The sequence below is a fragment of the Taudactylus pleione genome, unplaced genomic scaffold, assembly GCF_031769625.1.
Source record: "Taudactylus pleione unplaced genomic scaffold, aTauple2 ptg000707l, whole genome shotgun sequence".
NCBI classification, from domain to species: Eukaryota; Metazoa; Chordata; class Amphibia; order Anura; family Myobatrachidae; genus Taudactylus; species Taudactylus pleione.
The window spans coordinates 14,950,245-14,977,897 of NW_028285109.1; the positions used below are offsets into that span (position 1 = coordinate 14,950,245).

General features: G+C 43.3%; 1 protein-coding gene across 1 annotated transcript in view; it reads left to right on the top strand.

Moving 5' to 3' along the window:
• The window catches only part of RYR3 (ryanodine receptor 3), a 763,398-nt gene that overhangs the window by 608,750 nt on the left and 126,995 nt on the right, over positions 1-27,653 (top strand). Inside the window, exons 75-76 of the mRNA XM_088456566.1 lie at positions 8,413-8,519; positions 11,799-11,850. Of these exons, the coding sequence (XP_088312692.1) occupies positions 8,413-8,519; positions 11,799-11,850 (159 nt within the window). The remainder of the gene's footprint in view (positions 1-8,412; positions 8,520-11,798; positions 11,851-27,653) is intronic.

A 27,653-nucleotide genomic window follows, 5' to 3' on the forward strand; every position in this document is an offset into this window, starting at 1 on the left:
TTTTTGATGACTTTTTAAGACTCATTGCTTAAATCCTGAGAATGAGGGGGGAATTGGGATGGTATTTTCTCTTATAAGTGCACATGCAAGAGGAGTCCTATTGAAATACAAGTTGAGACCCAATGTCTGCTTCTCTATACATGTGTACATATCAAGTCCTCTGCAGCAAGCCTGCAAATTAGAAACACCCTGGAAAATCCCCTCTTTCCACCCCAAGAAACTCAACACCATACCCGGCCTCAGACATTAAGGCCAATTTACAGAACCTCCCACGGAGGTGCCTAGCTCATTGCAGAAAAACTCCTTTAATAGGAGGAGATCTTGGCCTTGATAACTCTAGTAAAATTGGTCTTGCAGAATCCTTGCTTATCTCAAATTTTGGTTTTATTTTAGTTGAAGAATTAAACTCAGCAATACATACTCTAATGAAATTTGGAGGGCTTGAGATAACTGGTAATGATTGGTTGCTTGGAATTCTCTTATTTTTCTGCAAAGAAAATGAAGTAATTGCCAATACAGTAGAGAGTAGACTGTCTTATTTGATAAATTATCATGTCTGCTCTTCTCCTTGGAAAGGACAGGGAGTTATATTGGGCAGACAGGTAATAAAATTGCCCCTTGGTATGGGAACAAAACTAGACCATAAATAATGGACTTTGGATAAACTGTCAATGTTATGCTGTCCATACACTGTAAGATTTTCTGTCCAACCATCCAACTAGTTGATTGGTTGGAATGATAATATGGTAAGGTATGAAAGCAAATGACAATCAGCAATTTGCTCCCAAACACCAGAAAATGGACAAAAACTGTTGTTTGAAGAAATTGTTTAGAGCAAACATTTAACAAACTTGTCTGACCGACCATTTTCATCTCTTTTCTGGCATTTAGGAGCAAATTGCTGATCATCATTTACTCCCATATGTTACCAGATTTTCAATCCAACCAATCAACTAGTTGGATGGTTGGACAGAAAATCTTACCGTGTATGGCCAGCATTACATGCATAAGCCTGAACCTCTATGGATTTGTATGAACAATGGAAAAATACTACAAGCTGGTGATATAAGAACAGGACAGGACACATGTTATGTCAACAACATAATGTTGGCATGTTCAATGTGGACTTGTAACATTTCGACATTGTCATAAATGTTGACTTACTGAATGCATACACTTGTTGTATATCTGTGTGCGACTGACAGGGGTTGGCTGGCAACTTTTAGCCTGGGGGTCAAATGCATGCAGGCGGCCCTGACAGAGGAGTAGCGTGCAGCCAGGGTGTCCGAAGAATATGCGTGCTATGGCGCCCCCCCCACCTCAAATGTTCCAGGGTGGAGGCGGGTCCATATGGGATTAATGTAAGGTAAAAATAAAGATTAGGGCAGCCCCGTGTCGTAGTGCCCATATGCAGTGCCCCCGTGTGCCACAGGAGAGAACACCCTTATGCAGGCCTCCAGTAGTGCCCCCAGTAGTAGTTCCCCCCCTTGTAGTGCCCCCAGTAGTAGTAGCCCCCCCTTTGTAGTGCCCCCAGTAGTAGTAGTCCCCCCCTTTGCAGTGCCCCCAGTAGTTGTAGTCCCCCCTTTGTAGTGCCCCCATTAGTAGTAGTCCACCCCTTGTAGTGCCCCCAGTAGTAGTAGTCCCCCCCCTTGTAGTGTCCCCAGTAGTAGTAGTCCCCCTCCCCCCTTGTAGTGCCCCCAGTAGTAGTAGTCCCCTTATAGTGCCCCCAGTAGTAGTAGTCCCCTCCCCCTTGTAGTGCCCCCAGTAGTAGTCCCCCACCCCCCTTGTAGTGCCCCCAGTAGTAGTAGTCCCCCACCCCCCTTGTAGTGCCCCTAGTAGTAGTAGTCCCTTATAGTGCCCCCAGTAGTAGTAGTCCCCAGTAGTAGTAGTCCCCTCCCCCTTGTAGTACCCCCAGTAGTAGTAGTATCCCCAGTAGTAGTAGTCCCCCACCCCCCTTGTAGTGCCCCAGTAGTAGTAGTAGTAGTCCCCTTATAGTGCCCCCAATAGTAGTAGTCCCCAGTAGTAGTAGTCCCCTCCCCCATGTAGTGCCCCCAGTAGTAGTAGTCCCCCCTTTGTAGTGCCCCCAGTAGTGCCAGACCCCCCCCCCCCAGTAGACACCCATAATATAAAAAACAAAATAAAAAAAACACTTACCTGAATCCCCGCTCCCGCCGCCATCTGCTCCTCCGTCTGTCCTCCTGGGCCGGGCCGCTCTGCATTATGGGAGAGACGTCATATGACATCATGACGTCTCTCCCACTGCGGGAGCCGGAAGATGGAGCGGCTCCCGCAGTGGGCGCAGCAGCAGCAGCAGCTAATGAGAGTCTGACAGACTCTCATTGGCGGCTGCTTACAACAAACACACAGCTGCCGGAGCCGGCGGCTGTGTGTTTGTCAGTGTAGCGCTGACCGAACTCCGTCCGGTCAGCGCTACACACGCGGTGCAGTCTGTGTCACTGTGACGCTGCGGCCCGGGGGGCACATGGCACCCTGTCCCCCGGCCCAGCCTGCCACTGGCGACTGAGTCTCTGAATCAGCATGCGAAGTGCCACGATGCAGCGGCCACAGCTTTTATCCACACCAAGTTCCATTTACAGTCTCAGTCGCACACAGATATACAAGTATCGCATATTAAATTCAACAGCACAGTCTCTGGCTCTAGCAGAGTTGCTAACTGCTCACACACCAGGAATATTGCGCTGCATGGCGTATTGAGGCTAGATGAGTAAGGGCACATCTGTAAGTAGTGTGACTGCTGATTAATTCAACAGATGTAGGAACACGTATTGCATCTACACGAATGTCAGACTAATACAGATTTGTTGTTTAAGAGTGCTACAGATCTCATTGGATAAGTGTTATTTTAACAATGGATGTATTAGAATTAGGGGCTGTTGTAATTTTGCTATGGCACCCAGAAAATGATACATATGCTATTAAAGTCTCATAATAACATCTGTGCATGTATGCACTAATATAAATATCATATGGCAGCACAGTTAGAAAATGAGAAACCTTGCACCCAGTTTTTGTTTGTGTGTATATGATAACGTAACTACAGTATATTAGTGTGTTGTAGCCATACAGATCAGACTCAAGTAACATACTCAAGGCCTCAGTGACTTTAATTATGATAAGTTAATGAGTTTCACATAATTAATCCAGAAGAAAATGTGAATTACAGCAGACTCACTTTGTGTGTTGGTTAAGGGCTAATCATGTTATTTATCTAGAGAGCTAAATGTGCTACATAGCATTTTAGTGTCAATTATCTTTGTTAAGCTTCTAAAACAAAAAGAAAAGCATATGAGTGGGACAGGGTTGTCAAAAAATAAATTGACAATGTATGAAACCATGTGGTATAGCAGACAACACATAAATCAGTAAAAGGCTACATGGATAGGGGGGCCCTTACGATAACCTGAATTTGTAAAGGCAAGGCATCAGAACCAGGTATCGCTAGAAGGTCTCATAGCTATCCCCAGCGACAAAAGCTACACCCGTATGTCCATGGCAACAGAGCACTTTAATTTTGCATGTATAGCATATCAGTATAACTACTTGTAATATAATAGACTTTTTAGATACTTTATTTTCATCTGTGATTCAAGTTACAGGTTCTCACAGATTTGTCCTAAAATAATGTAGCATTACGGTGCAGTAAGCCTCATCACAATCACTGAACAGGACAGTTAAAATCTGTGTAAGAAGCAACTTAATGCAATATGTTAAATTTGCAGACTTAATATAACTGATGCCATTTTATACTATTATTTCATCCCTTAATACAGTCTTTTTTTTTTGTTTTTTTTTTCATACTGTAATTCTGTTTTGTTCTGTTTCAGCTCAACCAGTATGACTGGTTCCCTGTATGTATCTTGAGCAGTTGACTTTGTCCCTGGTTTGTCTAATCCTGAAAAGATTATACAGAAAGACAGGGCTGAAGCCAGCTGTGGTTCTGATACTGAATACATTTCCTTACGTTCACCTCCTCATTCTATGTGCCATAATCCATTTCCATGTACTCTACACCTCCTTTCCCCCAGCTCACTCTCCCGCATGCCCTGCATGTTCACAAAACATACCGGTCCTTTATGGTGTTAATAAAAATGAAAACATTAAGCAAGTTGGTTCCAATTCCTCAATAACCTGAAATCTATATATTTTTTATCTTACTTTTGTAATCAGGCTATTGTTTTCAGCAGAGCAGCCACATACTGCAACTTTCAGTACACAGAGAGCTCAACCTAGCATATTTAATCATGTAGCTACTTCCATAGCAGCATCTTCCTTTGTCCCATCATGCACCTCTCTCAAAAAATACCAAAATGTGAAAGAAGAGGCTAGCGCTAGGAGAGCGTCAATTAACCAGTGTAGATATCTGTTGTGTAATCTGTTATTAAGTGCCATCTCATAAAATCTGTTATTTACCCTGCTCAATAATTGTATCTGGGAACATAACTGTACTGTATATAACACATTACTAAAGATTATTGGTCTATAAACCTCTTTTTCCATTAAAACAACTGCTGTATTCATTGATAGATTCATTGATCCATGAGTAAACAATATTTTACTCATGGAGTTAAAATGATAAATAAATATGCTAATTAAAATCACCTTGTATAATCCAACAGAATTGACAGCTGACAAAGTTGGCATTCTGTAAATTATCATGTTACAGTATGGAACGGAAGGTAGGATGCCAGCAGCATTCTGTAACTTACCATGTTACAAGATGGAGGGCAGAATGCCAGCAGCATTCTGTAACTTACCATGTTACAAGATGGAGGGCAGAATGCCAGCAGCATTCTGTAACTTACCATGTTACAATATGGAGGGCAGGATGCCAGCAGCATTCTGTAACTTACCATGTTACAATATGGAGGGCAGGATGCCAGCAGCATTCTGTAACTTACCATGTTACAATATGGAGGGCAGGATGCCAGCAGCATTCTGTAACTTACCATGTTACAATATGGAGGGCAGGATGCCAGCAGCATTCTGTAACTTACCATGTTACAATATGGAGGGCAGGATGCCAGCAGCATTCTGTAACTTACCATGTTACAATATGGAGGGCAGGATGCCAGCAGCATTCTGTAAGTTACCATGTTACAATATGGAAGGCAGAATGCCAGCAGCATTCTGTAAGTTACTATGTTACAATATGGAAGGCAGGATGCCAGCAGCATTCTGTAAGTTACCATGTTACAATATGGAAGGCAGGATGCCAGCAGCATTCTATAACTTACCATGTTACAATATGGAGGGCATGATGCCAGCAGCATTCTGTACATTACCATGTTAAAATATGGAGGGCAGGATGCCAGCAGCATTCTGTAACTTACCATGTTACAATTTGGAGGGCAGGATGCCAGCAGCATTCTGTACATTACCATGTTACAATATGGAGGCAGGATGCCAGCAGCATTCTGTAACTTACCATGTTACAATATGGAGGGCAGGATGCCAGCAGCATTCTGTAACTTACCATGTTACAATATGGAGGGCAGGATGCCAGCAGAATTCTGTAAGTTACCATGTTACAATATGGAGGGCAGTATGCCAGCAGAATTCTGTAACTTACCATGTTACAATATGGAGGGCAGAATGCCAGCAGCATTCTGTAAGTTACCATGTTACAATATGGAGGGCAGGATGCCAGCAGCATTCTGTAACTTACCATGTTACAATATGGAGGGCAGGATGCCGGCAGCATTCTGTAACTTACCATGTTACAATATGGAGGGCAGGATGCCAGCATCATTCTGTAAGTTACCATGTTACAATATGGAGGGCAGGATGCCAGCATCATTCTGTAAGTTACCATGTTACAATATGGAGGCAGGATGCCAGCAGCATTCCGAAACTTACAATGTGACAATATGGAGGGCAGGATGCCAGCAACATTCTGTAAGTTACCATGTTACAATATGGAAGGCAGGATGCCAGCAGCATTCTGTAAGTTACCATGTTACAATATGGAAGGCAGGATGCCAGCAGCATTCTGTAAGTTACCATGTTACAATATGGAGAGCAGGATGCCAGCAGAATTCTGTAAGTTACCATGTTACAATATGGAGGGCAGGATGCCAGCATTCTGTACATTACCATGTTAAAATATGGAGGGTAGGATGCCAGCAGCATTCTGTAAGTTACCATGTTACAATTTGGAGGGCAGAATGCCAGCAGCATTCTGTACATTACCATGTTACAATATGGAGGCAGAATGCCAGCAGCATTCTGTAAGTTACCATGTTACAATATGGAGGCAGGATTCCAGCAGCATTCTGTAACTTACCATGTTACAATATGGAGGGCAGGATGCCAGCAGCATTCTGTAACTTACCATGTTACAATATGGAGGGCAGGATGCCAGTAGCATTCTGTAAGTTACCATGTTACAATATGGAGGGCAGGATGCCAGCATCATTCTGTAAGTTACCATGTTACAATATGGAGGGCAGTATGCCAGCAGCATTCTGTAACTTACCATGTTACAATATGGAGGGCAGGATGCCAGCAGCATTCCGAAACTTACAATGTGATAATATGGAGGGCAGGATGCCAGCAACGTTCTGTAAGTTACCATGTTACAATATGGAAGGCAGGATGCCAGCAGCATTCTGTAAGTTACCATGTTACAATATGGAAGGCAGGATGCCAGCAGCATTCTGTACATTACCATGTTACAATATGGAGGGCAGGATGCCAGCAGCATTCTGTACATTACCATGTTAAAATATGGAGGGCAGGATGCCAGCAGCATTCTGTAAGTTACCATGTTACAATTTGGAGGGCAGGATGCCAGCAGCATTCTGTACATTACCATGTTACAATATGGAGGGCAGGATGCCATTAGCATTCTGTAAGTTACCATGTTACAATATGGAGGCAGGATGCCAGCAGCATTCTGTAACTTACCATGTTACAATATGGAGGGCAGGATGCCAGCAGCATTCTGTAGCTTACCATGTTACAATATGGAGGGCAGGATGCCAGTAGCATTCTGTAAGTTACCATGTTACAATATGGAGGGCAGGATGCCAGCAGCATTCTGTAACTTACCATGTTACAATATGGAGGGCAGGATGCCAGTAGCATTCTGTAACTTACCATGTTACAATATGGAGGGCAGGATGCCAGTAGCATTCTGTAACTTACCATGTTACAATATGGAGGGCAGGATGCCAGTAGCATTCTGTACATTACCATGTTACAATATGGAGGGCAGGATGCCAGCAGCATTCTGTAACTTACCATGTTACAATATGGAGGGCAGGATGCCAGTAGCATGCTAAGATTCTAAAATAGTTGGCGATCTTATGTTGATGAGTAACCAAAGAAACTGCTTATGTTAACTAAGCGTACTAATTTTACTGCAAACTTAATTAGTGTAATTTTAACTTCCTACAGCAATTTATTCTGAATTTCAAAAATCTACCACATAGTGTAATGGATGTGCAGTTATGCAGGATTTAGAAGTAAGGACAGCTTTTTAAATAAATTATAAAAATATGCACATACTATCCTAGCTATTTTTTTTTCAGAGAATAAGAAACCTTTGTTTAATAATATTTTATCCGATGGTGGACTGAGAGATACATGATGGGCTGGAACCTACTGGTAAGATCAGTAGCTGCATGCGATCATCCTCTGAGCAGCCAGAAAACATCATGGTGGGACATTAATTATACTGGTCCACAGAAAGAAAAGTGCTGCAATGCATAGCAACAATCAGATTCTGTTATGTTTCTTTTTCTAGTGTGGTTTAGGAGACAATAGGAAGTAAAGATCTAAATGGTTGCTTTGAGTTACAGTACCTTTTTTTCATTGCACCAGTATTCCCAAATGTCCTTGCATGAGTTATTCAAGTCACTTTTACTTTCATGAGCTGCATGATTAATTCATTACCCGATGGGTTACAGAGTGTATTGAAGAAATTGTTGGCTAGCACAGCAATTGAAGTCTTTCTGTTAGATTTGTGTTTACATTCTTGCTTCAGTCCTCATTAAATTTCACCAGTCTTAAGTTGTTGCTATATGGCTGAAGACATTTGGCAATAATGAAAGGACAGCTCTCAGATAGCCTGATCATAAGTACATGCACTCACAGTACTGACTAAATATTATGTTACACACTGACCAGAAGGCCCATATGCAATCATCAGTACTTTCCTAATTACCTTTAATGTAGTGTTATCTGTATGTATCTTGTGCCATCTAGACACCTTTCTAGAATGACAGTATATGTTAAGCTGTTTAGAAAGACAACAACAAATCACTACCTAAATTGCAGTTCAGGTAATGCTAACAAACAGTCTGTAAACCTGTCAGTCACCTGGCTGATTCTGCTAGTGATGAATTCATCCATGGTGATAATGGTGTGACCATTGTTAATGTGTCCCAGAAACCCAAGAGGACGGATGAAGAGGAGGAGGAAGAGACAGAGAAAAAGCCAGATCCTCTTCACCAGATAATTTTACACTTCAGTCGCAATGCCCTCACTGAGAGAAGGTATCATGCTGGGAACATTTGGGTTGGGGACGTGTGATACATGTTATTTATACTTCTAAAACTTTTTTTTTATATAGAGTGAACAAGCACTTTAGGGCTATAAGATACTCTTTATATGTTGTTGGACTTCAACTCCAATAATCTCCAGTAGATTTGGCATCTACAGTCTGTGGACAAGTGCCTTACTTCACACGTATTTGTTATTTTTTAATTCCAGATTGGTGAACTATTTAAATGTAGTTAAATGGCTGTCAGATTGTGGCAACGTGCTTATTACACATCAACTGTACTATGCTGGTCATACACTATCCAACATTTAATTCAACTAACCATCTTGAATGATAATCTGCCAAACTAAATGCTTATGAGCAGAGGGTAACAAGCATTGATGGCACCCAGTACAAATAAAAAATGGAGCTCTTTGAAAACTGTTCTTTAAAACTATACATTTTTATTTAAATAAATACTCACTGGAAACACAAATTAGGGAAGCCTGAGGACAAGGCTGCCGCACGACCGCCATGAACACCACAGTCACACTCACACTGTTTTTGTGACATAGAGGTGTATGTTTACTATAGTGGAGGTGTTGCCCATAGCAACCAATCAGATTTTACTTATCATTTATCTAGCACCTTCTAGAAGATAATTGCTAGAATCAAAATAGTTGCTATGGGCCACACCTCCATTTGTATAAACCAGAACTTTAGTATATACAGCATACCCCATAGGGAGAGCAGAGAAACAGACAGAGGATGGGACAAACATGGGAAGAGGTATCTGTTACAGAGCACAGAGTAGGGGTGCAGAGTGGGGCCAGTTACAGAACACAGTCCCTCATTCAGTGGCGCTCGCAAAATGCGAGCGCTCACTCTGAATGTGGGTGGCCGCTTCTCTTTTGAAGTGCGGCCTCCTGGTCGCTAGCTAAGCTGTGGGTTACCACCCACAGCTTTAGCGACCATCCAGGTTGATGGTCGCGATGGTCAAGACCATCGCGACCATCGGGGCTTGCGACGAGACCCTTGAGGTTGGGTCTTGGCAACTGCAAGCCCCAGGGAGCTTCCTGCTCTAATCGAGCAGGAAGCTCCCCACTGACATCACTGCTGATGTCATTGCGGCCGCCCACAAAACGGCATGCGTTCCTTAAGGAAACCACCCCACTGCCACTCCTACAAAATGGGGCGACATTTTTGTAGTGTAATTGACAGTCACCCCTTTTGTAGTGAGCTCCGGAGCGAGAGAATTTCTCCCTCGCTCCTTAGCTTGCGTACGCGCAGTGCGGCCGCTGCGCGTGCGCAGGGCCTAAACTTCGACCCGCTTGCGAGCGGGTCTGAATGAGGTCCACAGAGTAAAGTTGCAGAGCTGGGGCCCGGTTACAGGGCTGGGGCCTGGAAACAGAGCTCAGAGTGAGGGTGCAGAGCTGGTGCCTGGTTTTAGAGTGAGAGTGTAGAGCTGGGGCCTGGTTAGTGGTTACATAACAGGGTACAGAGCTGGTGCCTGGTTACAGAGTGTGAGTGTATAGCTGGGGCCTGATTAGTAGTTACAGAACACAGAGTGAGGCTACAGAGCTGGGGCCTGGTTACAGAGCACAGATGAGGGTACAAAGCTGTGGCCCGGCTGCAGAGCACAGAGTAATGGTGCCTAGCTAGGGTTGGTTACAGGGCACAGAGTGAGGGTGCGGAGCTGTGGTCTGGTTACAGAGCACAGAGTTGGGGCCTGAGCACAGAGCTGTGGCCTGGTTACAGAGAACAGAGTGATGGTGCACAGCTAGGGCCTGATTACAGGGCACAGAGTGAAGGTGCACAGCTGAGCCTGGTTACAGAGCACAGAGTGAGGGTGCAGAGCTGGAGTCTGGTTACAGATGCACAGAGTGAGGGTGCAGAGCTGGAGTCTGGTTACAGATGCACAGAGTGAGGGTACAGAGCTGTGGCCCGGTTACAGAGCATAGAGTGAAAGTGCACAGCTGGGACCCGGTTACAGAGCACAGAGTTAGGGTACAGAAGTGTGGCCTGGTTACAGAGCACAGAGTGAGAGTATAGAGTTGGGGCCTGGTTACAGAGCACAGGGTGAGGGTACAGAGCTGTGGCCCGGTTACAGAGCATAGAGTGAAAGTGCATGCTGGGACCCGGTTACAGAGCACAGAGTGAGGGTACAGAGTTGGGGCCTGGTTACAGAGCATAGAGTGAGGGTACAGAGCTGTGGCCCGGTTTCAGTGCAAAGCTTATAACTTATAAGCAGGCTTGCCTACCCTCCTGGTTTGGCCGGGAGCCTCCCGAATATCGGGTGCCACTCCCGGCCCGCCGGAAAGGCAGGCATGCAAGAAACCCCCACAGGGGGAGGGGGGGCAGTGACGCGAATTCACGCTGAATCGCGTCATCGTGGCCCCGCCCTCTGCTTCACAATGCTGTTTATTTTGGCATTGTGTAGAGGGGGCGGGCCACGATGATGCAATCACGCCCCTGGCCCGGCCCCCAAAACTTTATCATCGCCCTGCCATGCCCCCCGCTGTATGCAGACATTAAGCTCCGTCCCGCAAGGAGGGAGCTGAATGTCGGCAAGTATGCTTTTAAGGAATACAAATTGTTCCCTAATAGGATTTCAAAGTACAAGAATATACTATATGAGAGGTGGTGCTATATGTTCAGATAACTTGTGGCTTTAGTGATATTATAAAAGGGTCATGGCAGTACACTACAGTCTGCAATCATTACATAAATAGTACAGTAGTCCAAATGGATGCTGTACTATTGTACACACAAAAAATGGATGCTGTACTATTTATATGTACACACAAAAAATGACTATATACATTTAATTCAGAATTCGGGGCATATGTAATAGGTTATGAGCTGCAGCTGCTGCGGGAACTCCTGCAAGTCTTCCCGTATTTTTAAAGCGACAGTAATTTTAAAGGCTAAACAAGCAGGAGTTCCCGTAGCGGCTGCAGCCTGCAGCATATTACATAAGCCCCATTGTGTTTAGGACAGGTATTAATGGGACATATCCTTGATGACCCTAAAAGGCAAAGATGAGCAGACTGATACAACATAATCTTTGTGAAACAATTATAAATAACTTTTTATACTCCTAAAACATTTTGTAGCTCCTCCTTGTCCGGGGGCTTTATGACCACATCTCATTTTACAGTTTTTAATGCTATCCAGGTGGTTAGTGAATCTTATATAAATGGATCAATGTGTTGATACTATAAGGGGTCTTTTTCACTAAGAGAATGACTTAACTTACACTTGTCATTGATCAACATTGTTTTCCCAACAGCAAGCTTGAGGATGACCCCTTGTACACAGCATATGCAGCAATGATGGCAAAGGTCAGTGACCAGCAAATATGTGAATGGAATATACCCGAGTTAGACCATTGTCAAAACTAGGGACGCAGCAGAAAAAGGTGTTTTTGCAGTGAAACTAGTTTCTTCCTTTATACGCTGTTTTGTATCCTGCCTATTTATCACTACAGTATGTACTGCTTTATCTGTACAGTATTATGTCATTTGATACCAGTTATATGTATCGGTCCATATACATGTACAAACAATACTGTGTGCACATTCCTGACTTGGTCACATGTTTTGTACATTGCTCTTGAATTCAGTATGTGTTGTTGTAATGTGCTGATGCATGATCATTCGTGCATACTTACTGACTGTTACTTTTTCCTCTCCGGGAGAAGCCCAGAGGGAGGATGCAGGGGACATCTAATGGGACATGATTAGGAAATTTGTCATCATTAGGCTCATAGAATCGAGTCATATTTGCTCCGCCCTCTCTAATGAACCCGCTGATTCAATCCATTATATTCCCGTCCTGGCAACTTTACTATGAATTGGGGGTGGAGGGGGGTTGTGGCCCACCTACTCTTTTGAGAGTCTGGGGGACTTCCTGCAAACTTGGAATTTTCTTGACATTTCTGGAGAGTAGGCAAGTACACATTATTGTATGTTTCTATTATTTTCTATGTAAGGTAGGACTATGCAGCACTAACTGTAACCCCCATCTTACTCATGAGAACTGCAAAATAGGTGTCTGTTAGTCTAAGAATGTGCTCTACTACAGTATGTCCAAATGCTTATATATTTATATACATTGTACAGTAACTGTTGCCATCCATCAACACAGAAAACTCTCACAAAACTATGATGTTTAATGTGATGCTCAAAATAGAACAATAAAATAACATTTCATAAATAATGTACAAAGCAATTATGGACAACTGGCAGAAATTCACCTGTCATCCCCAGATCTTATAAGTGAAGGGTATGGGTGAGGCATATCTTATGGCACCTGTAAGGTATAAGGCATTCTGTGGTAAATAAGGTATTTAAGGTTATATGAGGATGTTTTAGGTGACTGGGCATTGTTTAATGGTTTGTATGGCACATGAGCTCCTTTCCCCACATAACAAGACTCTCTATTCCCCATCTTCCAATCTTGCAAGTGCTCCCGTAAAACTAGTCTGATCATTTTTGCTTACCCTGCCTCGTTGCACTCCACCTGACCAATCTATTCACTTATCACCACCCCCATCATCTCCATTTGTTTCTCCCATGCCCCTCTGGTATATTAGTTCTGAAGAGAATGGCTTTTTCTTTCTCCCACCATCTACAGTCAGGTGCATAAATATTGGGACATTGACAGAATTTTCATATTTTGGCCTCTATTCACCACCACACTGGCTTTGAAATTAAACAAACAAGATGTGCTTTAACTGCAGACTTTCAGATTTAAATTGAGGGCAATTACATCCAAATCAGGTGAACGGTGTAGGAATTACAACGGTTTCTATATGTTCCTCCCACTTTATAAGGGGCCAAAAGTAATGGGACAAACTAGACAATCCTAAATCTAACTTTCACTTTTTAATACTTTGTTGCAAATCCTTTGCAGGCAATTACAGCCTGAGGCCTGGAACGCATAGACATCAGCAGACGCTGGGCTTCATCCCTGGTGATGCTCTGCCAGGCCTCTACTGCAAATGTCTTCAGTTCCTGCTTGTTCTTGGGGCATTTTCCCTTCAGTTTTGTCTTCATCAAGTGAACAGCATGCTCAATCGGATTCAGGTCAGGGGATTGACTTGGCCATTGCATAACATTCCACTTTTTAGCCTTAAAAAACTCTTTGGTTGCTTTTGCAGTATGCTTCGGGTCATTGTCCATCTGCACTGTGAAGCGCCGTCCAATAATTTCTGAAGCATTAGACTGAATATGAGCATATAATATTGCCCGAAACACTTCAGAATTCATTCTGCTGCTTTTGTCATTAGTCACATCATCAGTAAATACAAGAGAACCAGTTCCATTGGCAGCCATACATGCCCACGCCATGACACTACCACCACCATGCTTCACTGATGAGGTGGTATGTTTTGGATCATGAGCAGTTCCTTACCTTCTCCATACTCTTCTCTTCCCATTACTCTGGTACAAGTTGATCTTTGTCTCATCTGTCCATAGGATTTTGTTCCAGAACTGTAATTGCTTTTTTAGATGTTGTTTGGCAAACTGTAATCTGTTCTTCATGTTTTTGTGGCTCACCAATGGTTTACATCTTGTGGTGAACCCTCTATATTCACTCTTGTGAAGTCTTCTCTTGATTGTTGACTTTGACACATATACACCTACCTCCTGGAGAGTGTTCTTGATTTGGCCAACTGTTGTGAAGGGGTTTTTCTTCACCAGTGAAATAATTCGTCTGTCATCCACCACAGTTGTTTTCCGTGGTCTACTGGGTCTTTTGGTGTTGCTGAGCTCTCCGGTGCGTTCTTTCTTTTCAAGAATGTTCCAAACAGTTGATTTGGCCACACCTAATGTTTTTGCTATCTCTCTGATGGGTTTGTTTTGATTTTTCAGCCTAATGATGGCTTTCTTCACTGATAGTGACAGCTCTTTGGATCTCATATTGAGAGTCGACAGCAACTGATTACAAATGCAAATGTCACACCTAGAATCAACTCCAGACCTTTACCTGCGTAATTGTTAATGAAATAATGAGGGAATAGCCCACACCTGTCCATGAAATAGCTTTTGAGTTGATAGTCCCATTACTTTTGGCCCCTTAAAAAGTGGGAAGCACATATAGAAACCGTTGTAATTCCTACACCGTCCTCCTGCAGTAGTTATTCTCTGAATGATGCTATATAATTCTGCATACTTGTAACTAGCACACATTGACACTAGCAAAGCAGCCAACACAAGTTTAATATATAGAGGTAACAAACCTGTGAACAGTGGCCCTGATTCAAAACCCACAGCTATAGCGAGCGGCCAAAAAGATGATCGAGATGGTCTCGTTGCCGCGAGCCCTGGAGTGCTTTCGGCTCTATCAGAGCCGAAGGCACTCCCACTGACATCACTAGTGATGTCAGTGGCGCTGGCCCCAGACGGTAGGTGTTCCCATGGGAACGCCTCCGTCTGGGCAGCCACGTCCCCGGCACTCCCATCAAGGGGGGCGTGCTGACACTCACCATCGACAGCACGCCCCCTTTGGTACGAGACCTATAGCGACGGCTCGGCCGTCGCTATCCGGGTCTTGCGCATGCGCACTACAGAGCTGGGTCCGTCGAGCGCATGCGCACTGGGCCAACATCGACCCGCTTGCGAGCGCTCAGCGCTCGCGAGCGGGTCTGAATCAGGCCCAGTGACTGAACTTATCCCCCAATAACCATGGCTGTCTTAACAGCAGTGTGGGCCCTGGGCAAAGAAATGCACTGGGGCCGCTACCCACCCATTCACGGGGAAAAAAATGTACAGTAAATGGTCAATAAAATGAAACCTTTCGATTTAGTAGTACTTTCATCAAAATCAGTTTAAATATTAAAAAAATAAATGTTAAATATGACACAGCCAACATATAGTACACAAGGGAGCCTGCTAGCTGCCCGTATTGGTGCCATCTATTCTTTCTAACCTGGTATTTATTGGACTTTTTTTTTAGTGGGAGTAGAGAATGTAACATCTATTCCCAAATCCAAACCTTAATGAAGGATGCAATGCCCATTGCCCAGTCAGACCCTGTCACGGAAAACAGGGCCAGGCTCTTACCTGCTGGGTCACCCGGTCGGGACGCAGTGGCTCGTCTGGCAGAGGAGAGGAGGCTGAGAGCAGAGCCATGTCTTCCATTGGGCTTGTTGGGCAGTTGCCCAAGGGCCCGAAGCTTGTAGGGGCCCACCAACCTGCCCCCCTACAGCTGCAGCCAGTTGGTAAATTTGTGATATTTTTATAAGCAGGCCATCGGTGCACTGTATTCTGATCTACCCTCCCCCACCCCATCCCCCCCTCGGTGATGAGTGCTCTCCTCAGTCCCATTTTCACTTCATCCGCTGGCTTCAGACCAGTCTCTCTGCATGTGTGGGAGGTCTGATGGGCATACAGGGGGTTTAATTTTATTGACCATTTACATTTTTTCCCTTGAATGAGTGTGTAGGGGCCCCAGTGCAATGCTTTGCCCAGGGCCCACACTGCTGTTAAGACAACCCTGGCTGAGAGAGACCGGGACAACGACGGACCGGACGGATCCTCAAGTTTCCAGTCCGGCACCAGACATTGCGCGGCAGGCAGCGGGCTGCAGCGGCACACTGGAAGGAGCCAGCAGTAGGCCTGGGCAGACCTGCTACGGCTCACGCATCAAGGCAGCCAGTCAGCAGCCGTCTCTGAGAGAGACTCTGACTGGACTGGCGCAGGCGTATATAGTGGACAGTGTAGTAACGGCGGTGTGTGAGTACTTGTCAACTGTGGGGGGGGGGGGGTGTCTGCTCGTCACCAGCTGGGGTGATTGGTGGATCGGAACACAGTGGTGCTTTAAAAGTGGTGCCGCGGCTGCAGGGGGGCTGGCGGGCCAATAACCTCACACTATAAAGCCCAGCTATAAAATTCTTAGACACACAGGGACTGTTTCTAAATGGGACAGATCTCAGCATACTGTGTATGCGCCAAAGTAGGAAATCAGCAACTGCACATGTGCCGGATCTGGCATATGTACCCTGATGGGGATCGCCAGTGCGTACAGATTGATTTGTCTATGGATGGACCACACTTTCCATGAAATGGGCAGTTACTGTGCGGTGACCATGTGAACACGCAGTTGTCCAATCTTGTCTGTAAACCGACTTCCGTGCTTGATAGTAGCATGTGGACAGAAAATAGACACCTGTTTTACATGGATCTTTTGCAGCCACCATGGGGCAGGTGCAGTTCTAGATACTAATGATGATGATGCGGCTGCAGATGTAAAAGCAGTGGGCGGGATCAGTCCCCACATTCAGATGCAGAGATCTTTGCCATTTATAGGCGGATTTTCGCATTAGCATAAAGAAGTAAAGAGCCTGTCGCAGCCGTACGGAAATGCATCTGTAGATTCTCCCACAGGGCCTGATGCAGAGATGGACGGATTTACATAGCCACACACAAGCAGCTGTGCAATTCCGTCCATCTCAGATGAAAATGCAGAAGATGTCAGACACCTCCTTGCTGCATTTGCGATCCGAGTAGTGCGACTGGTCGCGATGGTTGCTCCTTCGGTCAGGCTGTGGCTAATGCAGAAGATGTCAGACACCTCCTTGCTGCATTTGCGATCCGAGTACTGCGACTGGTCGCGATGGTTGCTCCTTCGGTCAGGCTGTGGCAAATGCAGAAGATGTCAGACACCTCCTTGCTGCATTTGCGATCCGAGTACTGCGACTGGTCGCGATGGTTGCTTCTTCGGTCAGGCTGTGGGAGCTGAAGCTTCCTGTTGTCTGGCCAGTGCCTGGTCACGCAAGAGGCCGGAATCTGCATCCGCCGATGCAGACCCTGGCCTCTTCCCTCCAGGAAAACGAAGGCCACATCATGCCTCCGTTTCCAGGAACGGCGCACCAGCTCTGCCCCCCAAACACTGCATGTAAGGTTGCATGAAAAATAATGTATCACTTGTATGGCAATGTAATTGAGTGGTTACAGATTAATCATATTTGTGAGTTCTCCTTGTGTATATAAATACTGTATATAATGATATATTTTTGTACAGTTTCTGTGAAGGTTATAAAGTTGATTGTTTAATGTTTTTATCGTGGTATAGAATTTGTGTATTGTGGTAAAGAATGAGTAGGAAAGTGATGTACGTGTGTTGCTCTTAGCCTGCATCATAAAAGTTTCCATTTCTCGCTCTTTACAATAACACTGTCCTTATTTGATAATACCTAATGCACATGTTCCAAAACTAGAGGCTCATCTGCTCTCATATTATAATTGTCAATAAAGGTAACCATGATGTTGTTCTCCAATGCCATCAATTCTGAACACACAAAGAATATTCTATGAGATCGTACTAAGTGGATATGCTGTTTGAATTGCACGCCCCCTTAAAAGTTTGGGTACAGCTGTAGTGCTGACAGGGAAATTGCTTTGTTAATTTAGAACAATGCTTAATTTATGATACATTTATTGCTTTGTTATAATAACCATTATGTTTAGTAATGGAATAAATCCTTGTGTGTTCAGGTGGTATTGTAAGAACTCTTTACATAGTAACCACAGGGCAGCATTACATCAAAAACTTTTTAGAACTAAATTAAATATAAAGTACGTAAAAAAAAAAAGTATTTTCTTGTCGTGTTTAAACCGGAAATTTAAGACGGCAATACTATTTAAATTTCCTGCTTTAACACGGCGAGAAACATGCTGCACATATTGAAAGGAATATAGGGCCTGATTCAGGTCCGGATGTTAGGTAGTCCAAACGTAGCTTTATGATTATCAGAAACTGTGCAGAACGGGTCCCTGTGCTCTCGCTCACAGATACCCCATGTTGCAGCATGATTGACATACTGCGGCGTTTGGGGATGGAGCCCCCGTTTCTGGGAGTGCCGAGGCCAAGGTTTCCTGGCCTCGCAGGCTGCCAGCTTGAGTAAGCTGAAGCTTACTCAGATTGCCCGTTGCTGCTGTCTATGGTCTACTGCACGCGGATTGCTTTTGCTGTCTTCCTATAGACATCTCCTGCAGGATTTTAATATTTGCTGGACGGTATTGCACAGCCTCTTCCTTGCAGCTGTGCAATATCATTCGGACCTGAAGCAGGCCCCTAATACTTTGTGGAATGACCAGTCAATTACATAGGCCACTAGAACACACAGCTATGGCATGATGTTGCATAAAACTTACATAGTAGGCCATGTAAAAGCAATATATTAATATGATTTCAGCATTGTTGTCTTTTTTTCTTTTTAAATAAACTGACAAAGGAGATTCTTTTATTGGGTCTCCACCACATACATAAAATAATAATGAGCAAATATTATAATTAATACTCATAGGAAATGAGCTCATAATTTCATAACAAATTAGCAAATATTATAATTACCATGGAGTGTCTTTTTAGCTATAAGGACCGCATGTTTAAAACCTGTCTGGTGAAAGGCTGGACATCGAACACAGGGCCTGATTCAGCAAGGAACGCAGTTGCTAATACGCACACAATCGGTCGATTCATTTGCACTGCGCATGTGTATGTATCTCAGTGCGTGCGCGCGAACTAGCAATTGCGATGGGAACTGTGTTTGCAGAGGCTGCGCAGACCCCGAGCAGAGTGAGTGACAGGAAGTGCCGTTCGTGAGTGGCGACTGGGGGGTGGTCGGGCGAACGCAGGCGTGCCTGTACGTTGCAATGCCGTTGCATGGTCGTGCATAAATTAGCCACTGCGATACAAGACACCTCCTGAGGTCTCATAGCGTGCGCACAAGTTAGCTGAGTGAGTTCTGAGCTGCCTTAACTGTGCGTTTGGGTCCGATGTTACCGATTGTTTCTCTATGTTGCCCTAGTATGTGGATGTGAGTGAGGGGAAGTGGGCGTCATTATGTTAGGCTGTGATCGCAATGCGACTGCAGACATATGCATACCACCACTGATATTAGCAACTGCGTTGCATGCGTATTGGCAGAATAGCGATCCTTGTTGAATCAGGGCCACAGTATGATTAAAAAGGTTTGGCAGAGTGTTGCCATGTGCAACTTAATGCAGAGTGCAGTGAAATATTTCATACTTAACATGCTGTTATGGTGAAAAAAGATTTGCTAATTGTGCTGTGCATATTACAGAACACTAATACATACTATGTGGTGTCGGGAGAACTATCCTATTATTTCGAACAAAATATTAGGATAGGGTAAAAAAAAAACATCGCTGAAAAACGGGAATAATCGTAGAAAAATTCCGGTTTTTCGCCGATCACTGTTATCCTTTAGCGCCTGAACAATGTTCGGGGCCAATTGGATACCCTCCATAGTGTGCAGTATAGCAAAGGGGACATTCTGTTCCATCACATACTGTACAGGATAGACCTATTCTCTCCATCTGTGGCCCCATAACAGACACATCTCGCTCACATATTGACCTATCATAAACTGCCCTTTGCTCTGTATAACAGCTGTAAATTACTGTACGTAGTCCCACGACCTAAAGTACTACTGAACAGGCCACGCATGCGCACGGAAGCCCTGGTCGTCCGATGGAAGGAGCTGGACAGGGGCAGAGGGACTCCTTCCCATAGAAAAGGACCGGGTTGCAGGAGCCCTCGCCATCTGAAGATGGCAAATGCTCCCACAATCTAGGTCTGAAAATACTGTGTATGGGGACAGCGGGCCATTCCGGGAGAGAAAGGTAAGTAGGAGATACTGTATCTGTGATATCGCCTGCATTACCTGTTTGATGAATGGCCCAAACACTTAATTTCTACAGTTGCAGGCAAAAATGTTAATTTTCACTTGCTTTTGTAGAATTAAGTGATGATGAATAGAGCCCATAATGTGTCCTGTATAAGCCTCATATCCACAACAGCCAATTGCACACAGTGTGGAGCCCCATGTCCAGCATAACAGCCTTGTGCCCAGATTGAAAGCATCTTGCCCACTATTATTTTTGTGCCCAACATAATGATGTATGCTTACTACAGACACATGCCCAGTGGTCATAGTGTAATGCTTTAGGGAATTTTGTAGGTTTAAATTAATTGTTGCTCTAATTTTAGATGGTTTTTTAACACTTTTTAATAAAACACCAACATAGAAAATGATAGCACTTAATGCACACTTGCCTATTTTATGAAAACGCATTTCAGGGAAATTGTGAAAGCAGCACCTACTGTAAGTGCAGAGCTGAAGTGAGTGTGTACTGCATTGCCTGAGAGGCACAACAAAAAACGGACTTACATGGAACTGTAAAAGAGCTCCAAAAAAGTTACAATGTGATAGCAGGCTGTGGGGTGTATTTAATAAGGCTTGGATGGAGATAAAATGAACAGAAATAAGGTCCCAACCAATCAGCTCCTAACTGCCATGTCATAGGATGTGTTTGAAAAATGACAGTTAGGAGCTGATTGGTTGGGACTTTCTCTGCTCACTTTATCTCCATCCAAGGCTTAGTAAATAGACCCTGTGCTTTGAACCAAGTATTTACATTTTCCGAACTATGCACAGTTGTCACAGTAGAAATGATCATAGAAAGAACCTGCAAAGATGGCTAATAAGTCTGCTCTATGAACCCACTATTATGATCTATTCCCAATAGGTAAACAATAAGACATCGGTGGCACAAACTATACATTTTCTGTGCCTGCCTATAATGGAATGTGATCAACATAGAATGAGACTGAACTTAGACAGAGGGGGATCCATATAAAGCATAGATCCAATACTATTAACATAGATGAATAAACTATATCCTCTGCATAACGTAGATGATTCAGATATATCCTCTGTATAACGTGTGTGCATATCGAGGGATACTATTTATAGTTATTGGGCAGCAATAAGCCCACAAATAAGTACTAATATATTTAATACATAGATCCCGACAAAGAACCTAACACACGTATTTCCAGCTGAAGTGTTGGAGACATAGTGAAACAGGCATTAATTTGGCAACAGTATCAATGTGATCATATATTTATAGAAACATGTTTTGAGAAATATATTACAAAATATATAACATTGATTTGATCTGCTGCCTTTTAGGCAACATTTAAATATCTACAGTATCTTTAAAAACTGATACAATCAATATTGTTTGAAACAAAACTGATACTTAATAAATAACAAATTTAATTAAACACAACTTTGGTGTATAATAATAAATACACTTCAGGCTCTTCTCGTTGGAATATATACGACCAATAAAAGGCATTTATATAATAAAATAAATACACACACGCAATGAACTAAGAATAAACACTATTTAATAATTTTTTAATCCACTTTTCAATAAACTTTTTTTCACTCTTTACTTTTTAATATTTCGCCATCAATATTTGAGACATTTCTTATGTCTTGTTTTACTATATAAATAATAAAGGTTAAATTTTATATACTATAGGAATTATCAGTGGTATGTCACCACTGTGAGAAGTATTCTAGAGTGCACCAGAACAACTCACTCTTTCTGCTTTTTGTTTTCTGATAATATGTTTAATGAGTTTGGTAGCACCACATCCCCAAAACAAATATCCTGTAAATAAATACAGATAAGAAATATATAGAATAATTTGAAAACGTTTATCTATTTGGGGAATAGGAATATATCGCTATTACTATTTCTGTGCAGAATTTTGCATTGTTTCTGAAACCAGTGGGGACAGGGGGCCTGATTCAGACCCGCTCGCAAGCGGGTCGATGGTTGTGCATTGCGCATGCGCAATGCACGTGCGCAAGCCTCGGAGCGAGTGAGAAATTCACTCGCTCCGGGGTTCACTACAAACGGGGATGCTGTCGATGTTGATTGACAGCTCGCCCCGTTTGTAAGCGGGGAGAGGGGGTGGCTGGACAAACAGAGGCGTTCCTAAAGGAACGCCTGCCGTTTGTGGGCAGGCATTCCTAAAGGGCAGTTTGTGGGCAGGCGTTCCTAAAGGAACGCCTGCCGTTTGTGGACGACCCTACTGACATCACGAGTGATGTCAGTGGTGAGCTTCCTGCTCTATTAGAGCCGGAGCTCACTGGGGATTGCGGAAGATGAGACCCTACCACAAGGGTCTCGTCGCAAGCCCGATGGTCGCGATGATCGCGACCATCACCTGGCCGCTCGCAAAAGCTGTGGGTGGTCACCCACAGCTATGCAAGCGGCCAGGAGGCCGGTTGTAAAAAAAAATGCGGCCGCCCTGATTCAGAGCGAGCGCTCGCTTTTTGCCAGCGGCTCTGAATCAGGCCCAGGGTCCCCTCAGCTGCGAACCCTATAATAGCTGTAACCCCTGCAACTATGGTAGTTTTGCCTTTAACTCCACTGCAATCTTAGCAAGCTTAATCTCTTACAATTATATGATGACTCCTCTTCTTTTTAATGTGTTGACATCACTATCCATAGAATGCTATAGTGAAGACAGCATCCCTAGTTGTAGCCAAGCACTGCAATAATAATATAATATGGGTGAGAGGAAGAGATCAACAAACCTTTATTTATCATGTCCAGAAAATAACTGCACTAACAGAAATTCATTTCAAATTGTGTTATATTTTCAAAAGTTCTATCTATGTTTTTTTACCCATTATATATAATCTTCAAGAGACGGGAGCCCCTGCTGTGGTGGCTTTATGCTCATATGTATTATAAATACGCTTTGGCTGCTATTCATGGTGAGTGTGGGCTTGTGGACAACAGTGTAAAGCAAATCCCTCATGTGTTTAGTTAATTCACATCTCATAAGCCTAGCACACGGTATTCAGTACATGGCATTAGCACAAGGAATGATTCATCGCCTAGAAACCTTCATGGAACAGTAACCACGAATCCCAGTGTGAAGCTATAGCACTGTGCTTTTTTATAACACCGGACATAATGATGTGAGATCACACTGTATGTGTATCATATGGGACATACTGTGTCATCACTTTGAAGACGATGCCTCTGGCATCTGGTAGTTGCCACCTCTGTTACATAGGAGATGTAAACTGAGAGCTCAGGATGTATGTCAGAGAACACAGCTAGACTGAAGGCTTATTAGACTTGGCATCTGCCATTGGAGGATGTCCAGTGAGCTACAGAGAGGACCCTTGAGATAAAGAATGACAAGAAAGTCAAATGATGCAAGCTGGCAGTGTAGCACATTTGCTATTACAACCTTTGTGAAACTGCAGAGTACCTAAAGCTCTACAGACAATTAGAAGGCATAGCTAGATGGCACTGGACATATCTGATCCTGCTCACTGCCCACCGTTGCCATCTGGGTGAATCCATCTGTAGGAAACAAGCTAACTTGACAGCCATAACAGTCAGTTTTAGCTACTCTGAAAAAGAGAATCCATATTCTTTTTTTTTTTTTTATTATTGTGGATTTATAAACTTAGTTAACCAAAGTATAGACTGTAGAGCATGGTCCTTCTCATGATAAAATTGCTAAATCTGTTAATAATCAGCAGCTGGACCTTCTTGCTTCCTTAATGTTTCATGTACCTAGAGTTACATCTCTAATGTCACATCAACTCACTAAGATTTCCACAGTCTCCAAATTATACATTATTTCAGTTGCTTTTACACTGTCTAATCCACGTTTACTTGCTTTATATTACTCCTAACACTGTGAATAGAATTGTTGCATGGAACAATCGGTGTGAAGCTAGGCTGAGTTCTCTGGCCTTCTGTGTTGCTTGAGCCTTTATGGGCATAGTTAATTCCTTGCCAGAATTTGTGACTCTTGAGTCACTGTTGAGCTACAAAATAGCCTCAGTAGGTAGGATAGCAAACTGCTCTGCAGTTAAAAAGAAAATGTGATTTGAAAGATAATATGCACGAAACACAAAACCTTACACTTGTGATTATAAAGAGTCACACTTTCCAATTTATATTAACTAGTGCACAAGTGCAGCTTTAGTGTGCAATGCTGCTATTTCCACCACTCTTTAACCCCTTTGCTGTTAAGGATAAGTGAGACTAGTCTTAAGCACTGCAGCGGTTGAAGTGGAAGGGAGTACCTACCTAAAAGGTCATCCTTATAGTTGCCATGGCTCGGACCTGGCAGGGGGTGATGTAATCTTGCAAAGTATGCTATGATGTCATAAAGCCTGGCCTCATCCAGGTAAATACTGCAGATTTTTTTACAAGCTAGGAATAGGGGAGAGTCAGAAGCATTGAAAGTGCTCTAGGGGCATGGGGACTCCTCTTTTATATGATGTGATCCCTGAGAAGTTTTTATCTGTGATAAGTACAGAACACTCCTGCTCTGCAGAAATTATTTTGAAGTCCAGGGATTGGGAAATACTTCATCCTGGCTTCAATAACCTTAGGGGTACACGTATTTGAAAGAGGTCTCCAGTCATGTGGTTCCTTAGTGATTATTGTACCGGTAATCAGGCTGCACCACCGACCATCCACGGTCTCTGTATCTGGCTACAGGTTACCTGGAATGGCACCCTGCAGCCAGAAACACTGATGCAGTGCGACCTGTAGCGCCCTCTGGACGGTCCAAATGGCAGACCATAGCCATAATAGCCCCCCGATGCATCCTGAGGCTGTTGTTCCAGTCACTTGTGGCCCCACCCGTCGTGGCTTGACGTTGTGACGTCCTATGCTGAGGAAGCGTGGCCGGCACTGGGCGCCATGACTTGAAGGAAATATGTAATTAACTTTTAAGTGCAGATTTTATAATGGAGACCACGTGTAGAATCCTGCTGTTTGCTGTTTTGGGAAGGTGGATTAATGAAGAGGCAAGAACACAAAGTATTAAATAAATTCACACACTTGCTTTTAGTTTTCTTTATTGCAATTCGAATTTAAAAAACAACACCTTTTTGCCCATTTTGGGTATTTTTTTTGCCATGTGAGGGGAAATAAGCAATATAATGCTGTTTTCAGGAATTTCAAAGTCCTCTGAAACATAAAAATGAAATTGTATAATTTCGTCGGGGTAGTGCATAAATGATTATTGATGTTGGAAAAGGACCAGCCCGTCAAGTGCCAAAATAGGCTCCGCAGCGAACGGTTAATAGTGTTTTTAATATAAAGGATATTTAGACATCTAGATACTATAAAATGGTAAATTTTAAAGGTAAGTAGCGGGATTAGGGGGAGGGTTAGGATTAGGCACTAGGGGGGAGGATTAGGTTAATGGTGCGGTGAGAGGGAGGGTTGGGGGTAGGAGAAGGGTTAGGATACCTACCGATAGGTGTTGGTATCCTAACCCTGTTGGGATGCCGGCGTTAGGTTTTTGACCACCAGGATCCCGAGCTTCGGCATCCCGTATCTAACCCATTTTTTTAATCTTACTGTGGATTAATTTATGTTCAACCTTTTTTTTCTAGCTGTTGCCTTGGCCAGGCTGTTAGTTTAATTGATGCCTGCATTACATATATGCTTGAACATACAACTAAAAGCACTGAAGCAATGCATGATATTAAATGTAGTTCTTTGAGTGAGTACAGCCTACAATGACAAAACCACAGACTTCCATGCCATACATGGATAAGCTATTTTCTATGGCCAAGCTTAATAATGCTGATATGTAGGGGGATAAAACATTTTTATTAAAGTTTCTTATCTTGGCTGAAGATCCTGTTTAATCAACTGCTAGTTAGTAAAAGTCACTTTATTCTTATTTTGGGACTAATTTGTGGTGATATCCCTAGAGCCTAGTCTATATAAGACTATCAGGCACAACACTCGAAGCCCCAAATTAAGATCATTTTGATTGTGAAGTACTGTAGTTTGAATCATATAACTTCACTGCCGCTTATGCTTAAAAGAATCAGTTTCTCACTTTATTTACTAACCCAGTCTGGTGTTTGAATAAAATATGTATTTTTGCAGGTCTCTCATAGCGGTCAAGCAGTATGATACTGGTAACCACAGCACTACGCGATCACCATTTGTATGCCAATGAAACCACATACATTGCAATGCATTGAAGCGGTTTATCAGAGTTTAGGGAAGTACAAGCTGTGTCCCTGTCTAATATGATAACCATCTTCTCACAACATGTATCTGCAAAATATTATGACCAAAGCACCGACATTTTAAGGCTGTTCTGACTTTTAGAGGTTTTTTTGGCATTTGTCTATATACTGTATGATTGGATTACATTGGAACACCAGCACTACAGATAAGCTGCTTTGAGCTTATCTTATCCGAGCTTGTGATGTTTTGTGGTCAGTGTGTATTTACTACACTGATTGCTGTTTTCATGATTGTTGTGATTGAAAATAACAAAAATGTTTTGTCCCTTTGGCAGGCATTTTTTGTTATCTTTTGTTAAAATGGAGTTTACCATTTAAGAAGAAAACGTAAACATCTGCAAGAAAGTAAAGTTTATTACAGAAACAGTGATTTTATTTTTCTGGTAATTTGCAGACAAAGAACAGTGTGGATGTCGGTGTCATTGTGCAGCTTTCATGCAAGCTGTTTTCTTTTTTTTTTCTGAGTTGAAACATAAGTTTCCCAAAACTCAGGTGGGAGAGGTATAATTCTGATATATATGTTAATACTGAGAGAGAATACATTTCCAGTAGATAGATAATTCACATACACTAGATCAGCATAGAAAGGATTTGAGAGACATGTCCGTCTCCAAACCTACAGTACACAGACTACATTTCTGGCTGTTTGACCATTTTACTGTCTAAAGGACCTCACAAGATCTGTTTCTGGACATGTGCTAAACCTGATTAAACAGATTCAGTTAAATAATGATCAGAAGAACTGAAGTAAAAAATGGGCTTGTCCAAATCAGCCAATGACATCACACTTTCTATGTGCTCTTATTTCCTTCAAGTCTACAGAGCTTTTGACAATTTCACCTGGTGGTTTGTAATGGACACAGCTGTTGGTCTATCATCCTAACATTTGTGCAGGCATGCTCTGTACTTTTTTAATGTATGGGCACACTGGGCAGCTGCCCAGGGCCCCACGATCCTAGGGTGTGCGGCTGCCCGCTCAATGCATAGGGCAGCCAGTTGAGAGACATGCAGAGAAAGATGCTCCGCAGCCTCTCTGATTGTGAACTACTCACAATCTAAATGGCTAAGCAGCATTTTCTACCTGCCTCCGAGCCTGCAGCCAGACAGTGAATGGCTGTCAGCATGCTGATTACTGATTGGCTGGAGCTTACTAGCAATCAGAGGGATTGATTCAGCAGTGTTCACAATTTAAACTACGTACATAAATCGGCCAATTGT